This window comes from Penaeus monodon, chromosome 1 (assembly GCF_015228065.2).
Source record: "Penaeus monodon isolate SGIC_2016 chromosome 1, NSTDA_Pmon_1, whole genome shotgun sequence".
In the NCBI taxonomy this organism is placed as follows: Eukaryota; Metazoa; Arthropoda; class Malacostraca; order Decapoda; family Penaeidae; genus Penaeus; species Penaeus monodon.
Window position 1 is genome coordinate 25,940,631 of NC_051386.1, and position 7,500 is coordinate 25,948,130.

Genomic DNA, 7,500 nt, shown 5'->3' on the forward strand with positions numbered 1-7,500 from the left:
TGGAGGCATCATCCAACAAGTCCTGGGTCTTCTGTAGGTAAGAGGCACAGTCGAGGAACACCACCGAGTTGCCCTTGTCAGAAGGCAGAATGGTGACGTCCTCCCTGCGCAGGCTTTGAAGGGCCTCACAGTAAGGCCTGGGAATGGATGGGTTAGGATGGAGGAGAGATTCGAGGGCCGGGATGAAAACACCACGGAGGAGAGAGACATCAGGCAAGGAGTCCCTGTGAGAAGAGATGAAACAGTCAAAGGATGAAATTTTCTTTGCTAGGGGACTGGTATGGCAGACCATCTTATTTCTGCCACTCTAGAGAATTTCTGATAGAAAACGAATAGGAAGGTAGGAGCCCCTCGTTTTTGACGCCTCTCCGAAAACGAAGGCAAAATGCACGGTCGTGGCTAAAAAGATCGACATATCAATCCTCCCACGAATGTGTGAGTCCATCAACCAAGAAGCATCTGCCAAGAACGGTGTCACTGTCTTTGATGTTTATAAGCCTCCTGAGTCATGAATCGTTACGATTCGTGTCTCTACCTTAGAGGAAACCCAGAAACTTCTTTCAGTGGGATCATGATGTTTAATACATCGGTCCCAACCTACAATATAGAACCAGAGTGTTTTATTCAGATCGAGCAATGCTTAAACTGCTAGGTTCAAACATAACAAACACTTGCACACACACACACAGATGCTCTCGTTGCTGGGGCCAAATGCAAGGAGAGCATCAAATGCTGCAACTGCAAGGAGTCGCACATTGCAGTTAGCAGATCCTGCCCTAAAATAAAAGAAATATTGAAAGCAAAACGAAATCAGCTTAGGGAAAACAAAAAAACTGCTCCCTCATACACCACAACAGCCGCCACACTACCTGCCAAGACGGGTCGACCTGCATCTACCTCCAGTACAACTCTACCTCCCCAATTCAACAACACATTCACACCTAACACAACAAAAATACAAGCCATCTTACAAGTAGATCTCATTGGTGCTAAATACAATGCAAAGAAATTAGCAAACATTGTTCCAATCATGTTACAGAGAAACGGATTACCCAGCATTGTTGTCCTAGAGGAGATCTTCGAAGACGACAATATATATATCCCTGAATATGCCACAACAACACAAACAACAGCAACTAAGGTGACAAACACTAACCCAGAGCCTCATTGCTCCAACCAAAGACAACCAGCATTACATCGAAATCCAAAAGATACTACACAAGCACTTAACACTACAAAAAACTCTGAACACAAATGCAAACAGATCTCACCACCAAACACACAATAAGGATCCAACAGTCCATGCAGCCTCGCCGTCATCTTATAGATGACACCATCCTTGACGACGAGAGTAGCAGCTCCGAGATCGACGTTCCCAAAGCCGAGGAAGAGCTCCCTCTCCCCTTGGAGGGAGCAGTTGCCATGCTCCTTTCTAGGGGGCGCTTGGACAGTGCGGAAGTATTGGGAATTGGTCCGCCGATTCCCAGGACTTCCGCCCTGTGTCCTGCTCGCAGGACTCTCTCCCTGACCTCGAGGAACCGTCGATCGAGGTTCGATCACGGATCCTCTATCGGCATCAGGTAACGCCTTGCAAATGTTGTCGTACGAAGGAATTTTTTGTCGTGTTAGTCTTGATTCGCCATTTATGCTCCCAACCTGAGACGGTGTCGAGTTCGACATTAATGCGCTGAACAAGACCTGACAGTGCATTGTATGGAGCTAAGTGCGTGCAGTTGTCAGCATAGAGGATAGTGAGTGAGTCTGCATGTGGGGTCTGGAAGGTCGTTTGTGTATAATGTAAAGAGTGTTAGCCTTAGTATGCTGCCCTGAGGTACTCCAGCGTGCATTGAAATGGTGCTTGAAACTTTGTTTAAGAATCTTAATTTTAATCTGTGGTCATCAAGAAAACTGCAGAGTAACTTATTGATCAAAGGTGGGAAGTTAAATTCAGTGCACAGCCTGTACTTGAGGCCAGCATGCCAGACCGTGTCAAAGGCTCGTTCATCATATGTTGTGACAAGAACAGTCGGTCTTTGTTGTTGTTTATGTAATTTGTGATGATGTTCAGTACGCCTTGCATCGAGCGATGCGAGCCAAAGCCGAATTGTTTGTGTGAGAGAAGGTTATGGTCTTCGAGATACCACCTTAATTGAGTGTTTATGATTTTTTCGAAAATTTTGCCAGGTAAAATGGGTCTACCTTGAAAGGCATGCTAACGATCTTTCAGGCAAATGTAAGGTAATTTTTTGCAATCCATAATATTTTTTATGACTTTCTAGAACAAGAACGCCCAGACATGGTCCTACTGAATTCTATATCCATCACGAATGGCTATAGAATTGGGCACTATGGATACACATCCAGGCAATCGGGACAGATTGCAAATAGGGTCCTGTATCCTCATAAAATCCACCATCACTCACGAGTTCTCACCCTCTCATTCATCCACCCTGATTTCATGGCAGTTAGGTTATTCAGCCCACAGGGTCCCATTATCCTTTCCACTGCCTATATAAAACCACTGGTTTCGGTTTCCGGCACGTGACGCTGCTAGTGTTCCTGCCAGGACCATAAATCCTTTGTCATATGGATTTATGAGAGCCAAGGAAAGAAGTGTCATGGCCAGTGATGTTAATCCAATCAAGACGTGGTTGCCAGGGCCGTGCATCTCCGTAAGTCCTGCTGCTGATGAAGGGGAACCTTCTGTTGACACAGGCAGGAATGGCCAGCCCTGATTAGCAACCATCTCCGAACTTCAACCTGCTTCAACAGCATAGGTTAGCTGAGGGATAGCCCTGGTGAGGTTAGCCCATAACCTCACCCTCGCTTCCTCATTATCCTTCGCCATAGCATGAACCCATCATCCTTTATCCTCCCCCCACCATCCCACTGGTTTCGGTTTCCGGCACGTGACACTTGCTGCTAGTATTCCTGCCAGGACCATAAATCCTTTGTCATAGGGATTTATGCCAGCCGAGGAAAGAAGTGTCATGGCTAGTGGCGTTAATCCAATCGAAACGTGGCCGCCAGGGCTGCGCCTCTCCATAAATCCTGCTGCCGACGAAGGGGAACCTTCTGTTGACTCGAGCTTCAACCTGCTTCAACAGCATAGGTTAGCCGAGGGATAGCCCTGGAGTCACAGTCGAGGAGGCCGTGCCCAGAGCACACTGCAGATGACACCTAAACTGTTAACTTTTATCCCAACCTCCCTGGTTAGCCGAGAATCCAGCTGTTGTTCGCTATAACGGGGTCCCGGGCCGCGTGCCTTCACCCACTTCCCACGAGAACGCCGCGAGCGCGCGACCTCCAGAGCGGGTATGCACTCAAGGTCGTATGGTACATTAGTTCTAACATACAGCTTCCTCTTGTTGGACTCGGTGGTGGGTGGGGGTGTGAGAGGATGAAATAACTGCTTAATTTATGGCAAACATTTCAAACCTCCCACAACAAAGAGATACAAGGCCCAGTGACAGTGGACAGTGAGCCAAGGCATTCTGAAAGGCTTGCCAGTTGGCCTTGTCTGTTTTCAATCTTGGATTTGGTTGTGGCATTTGGGCTGGGACAGGATTCATCATGAGGGTAGTAACAGTGCCATAATGGTCACTTGTGACAGTCTCATCAACACACCATCTAATTCTCTCCACCAGAACCACAGTGGGAAGAGAGGTCTAGGATCCTCCTCTAACATGCGTTGGCTCTTGGCTGTTAAGAAGAGCGATCTCGAGGAAAGTCTCAAGCACGTTGGCTATATGATGGCCTGCTGCGTTTGGTGCCCTGCAGGGAGCCAGGATCGGGTCTTGTGCTGCAGTAGCACAGATCTGGCTGATGTCTAAGCTCCTACAGCCTGGCCTACTGTGCACATTGTACAGCTTGAGGGGGCCCCCAGCCAGGTGAATCTCAACGGCAAGAGATTCTATATCCTTTCCACAGTGCAGTGCATCGGCTATTGTGGAGCATGGGATTGTTGCCCTGACCAGGGAGATCAAGCCTCTTTTGCCAGCTATGCTTGGCAGCATGGAGACATGATAGCCTGAGAGGCGAAGTCCCATATATTAATGTCTTCTGGAGAATGACATCAGAGACGTCCTTATATTCGGCTTCAGTGTTAGTTGTTTTGGAGTCTGACAATTCTGTTGTGAAGTCCTCGCTAGTTGAGGGTTCTTCATCTGTTGTCAGGATGACCGTGGGTCCACTGGGAGGTGGAGAGCCTTTGGTAGCTCTGACTTTTGTGAGTTTGGCTTTTCTCACTTTGCTGACTTTACCTGAGTAAGGTCAGCTTGCTCTGGCACTGGCTGCATAGATTCAGCCTGTTCTGGCTCTGCCTGTGAAGGCGTGGCTAGGGTTGCGGTGGGGAGGGGAGTCTCGTCCTGGGGTGAGGGTGGGGCTGCTTTGACTCTGGTCAGTTTTCTCCATTTGGGTCATTGCCGTCATGGTGACCGTGACTGCCTTCTCCGCCTTCTTACTGGACCTCCCCAAAGCTGTTGCTACTGCAGTAACTACAGCAGTCAACAGGAGAGACATATCTTTGGGAGGCTTTTGCAGTATTCTTTGAACCTTTATCCCTGTAGTTCTTTTTCTTCATTTTGGAAATGGTGGGAAACTCCTTTTTATTGGAGATATCTGGTGTCGGCTGTGGAGGGGCTTCCTTCCTCTTAGGAGGTAGGGAAGTCTTTTCTCTTTTGTTCTGTCCCCAGACATGGGTCCCTCGGGGAGCAGGAACAAAGTCTAGTCGCTTTTTAGCAACCTCTTGTCGCCTGAGGGCCGCCTCTTTCCTGGCAGAGCAAGCCAGGCTCCAGGCGTGATGCCCCTTGGCACAGTTGGGGCATTTGGCTCATGTGACCCTTGGCCTTCCTTGTGTGCCTTAAGGCACACCTTGGTGTTATGTGCCTTTCTACAGACACCACATTAAGGCTTGCAGCAAGCCTGGTGGTGACCGTATCTTTGGCACATGAAACACTGAAGTGGACCTGGTACATATGTTCTTAGGCTGTAGGAACCCCAGTTACCCAGATCAAGGGTAGTGATTGGGGCTCCTTTCAAGGTCACCAGGACTTGCCTGGTTGGGTTCTTCCCTTTCGACACAATCTGGGTGTGATGTGATCACATCCACATCATATGATAGTGAGAAGCCAAGTAGTACCATCTTGGCTCTCCTATCATTGAGATTTGATGGGACACACTTCCCTCCCATCATTAAGCTCCTTGGTTTCCTGCAGGAATTTGAGGGTAGCTTGGTCTTTGGGCATGATAATCATGCCCTGGTCTCTGGCAACCCAGATTGACAACAGGATTTTTTGCTGCATCTCCAATGCTCTTACCAGTTGGTAGGCACTGTCAAAGCCTTCAGGTTTAGAGGGAACCTTAAACTGTGGGAAACGCCTAGGGGGATCAGACTCACCCTCAGAGTCTTGCTGGAATAAGGGACCAAAGAGGCATGTTGCTAGCTGCAGGGTGTACTCATGCATGGCATCGCTCAACCTCCAAGACTCCTGTCTCCATAGCGTACAGGGATGCCACGCATGGCAAATACGTGGGTAGATGTGTACCCCTGGGGAGAGACCACAGTGGATACCCTTCCACCTACAAGATAGGCATCATTGTTTGGAATCCTTTCTTCCTCCCTCTCCAGTGAAACAGCCCCTCAAAGGCTGTATCACCTCGCAGAGGGAGCTCTAGTCCTGCACCTCGAGTGGCAGGACCACGAGTGAGGATCTCGGTTCCAAAGCAAAAGCAAAAGTTTGGAAATAAGAGTGGGAAGGAAGAATGGAGATAGGGGAAGGATAAGGGGTCAAGGAAAATGAATTTTAGGAAAAGAAAAAGGAACTAGGGCTTAACCCAGCATGCAGGGTAAAGCTTGGGGTGATAGTTGTAGTTGGTTCTTTGAAAGGAGGAAAAGGGTGAGGGTGGCCCAGTGCCATCTTGAATCTTTTGTGTTCGGTGCGGGTGTCCTCAGGCACGCAGGGCTTCCCCTCCACCACACGAGGCTGCGTGGGAGGGTGGCCAACCAACTCTTGGTGCATAAGGCACGAGTACCCTACGACCTTGAGCGCATGCCCGCACTGGAGGTCACGCGCCCGCTGCGTTCTCGTGGGAAGTGGGTGACCCGGGACCCCGTTATAGCGAACAACAGCTGGATTTTCGGCTAACCAGGGAGGTTGGGATAAAAGTTTACAGTGTCATCTGCAGTGTGCTCTGGGCACGGCGTCCTCGACTGTGACTCCAGGGCTATCCCTCGGCTAACCTATGCTGTTGAAGCAGGTTGAAGCTCGAGTCAACAGAAGGTTCCCCTTCGTCGGCAGCAGGATTTATGGAGAGGCGCAGCCCTGGCGGCCACGTTTCGATTGGATTAACGCCACTAGCCATGACACTTCTTTCCTCGGCTGGCATAAATCCCTATGACAAAGGATTTATGGTCCTGGCAGGAATACTAGCAGCAAGTGTCACGTGCCGGAAACCGAAACCAGTGGGATGGTGGGGGGAGGATAAAGGATGATGGGTTCATGCTATGGCGAAGGATAATGAGGAAGCGAGGGTGAGGTTATGGTATCTACGGAGCGTCAGGTGACGAGGTGAATGCATTTAAAAACGAGGATGTGAGGGCTGTGGCAAGGGGAGGTTAATCTATTTATTTAAGAATTAAAAAAAAACAGCAAAACCAAAAGAAAAACTATGTAAAAAAAAAAAAAACAGAACGAGAACACAAACAAAACAAACACTGAACAAAACAAGGGATAGGGGAAGGGGAAAGGTGAAAATGAAGGAGTAGGAGGTGGCTTCAAAGGATGCGGCCAAGCCTAAAAAACTGCATCCACTTCTTCGTCCCATGCCAAAGAAAAAAGATCATGGCCTAATCCCGGTCTCCGGCCGGAACGAAAGATGGTCTATCCAGCTAGTCGGTATGCCAAACACGGAGTGTATTGGTCTGTTTACAGACTAACCAACCTGATCCCAATCTACCATATAGATCCATCTGAGTGCCTTATATACACACATACTAACACACATGTACACACATACCTATGCGCCCATATGTATACGTGTTCACAGTTTTAGTCAAGTCTAAAGCAACATATTACCAAAATGTCATATGCCCTGACAAAATATCATAGATGTTTCAGTTATAATTTTCTTCCTTACCTGTTCCACACGCAGGTATGAATTTCCTGCAGGAATCACCACAGAAGATGAGGTAGAATGAGGGTCGAATGCGGCACAGTCCCAGCAGTGAGCCCAAGAAGCAATACTCGTGACGGTCCACGCAGTCTTCAGGACCTGCAGTTTTGATGCTTTCTTAATAATCTCAACGAGTCCATAGAAGTCCAGGTTAATGTGCAATATTCCCATTAGTAACGTAAAAACTAATGAAAGCAATAATAGATAAGAAAGCATTAGATTCAGTAATAATCATGATTATGCTTTGAATATCAAAACCCCATTTTTTTTCTCAATATCATCAATGCTTTTGGTTGATTCAGTCAGTGCCATGCTAATTCTACGGGT

The 7,500-nt window shown here is 48.1% G+C and overlaps 1 protein-coding gene across 1 annotated transcript in view; it reads right to left on the reverse strand.

Annotated features, from left to right (window-relative positions):
- The window catches only part of LOC119576377, a 78,583-nt gene that overhangs the window by 27,989 nt on the left and 43,094 nt on the right, over window positions 1-7,500 (reverse strand). Inside the window, exon 4 of the mRNA XM_037924038.1 lies at window positions 7,138-7,272. Coding sequence (XP_037779966.1) covers window positions 7,138-7,272 — 135 coding nt within the window. The remainder of the gene's footprint in view (window positions 1-7,137; window positions 7,273-7,500) is intronic.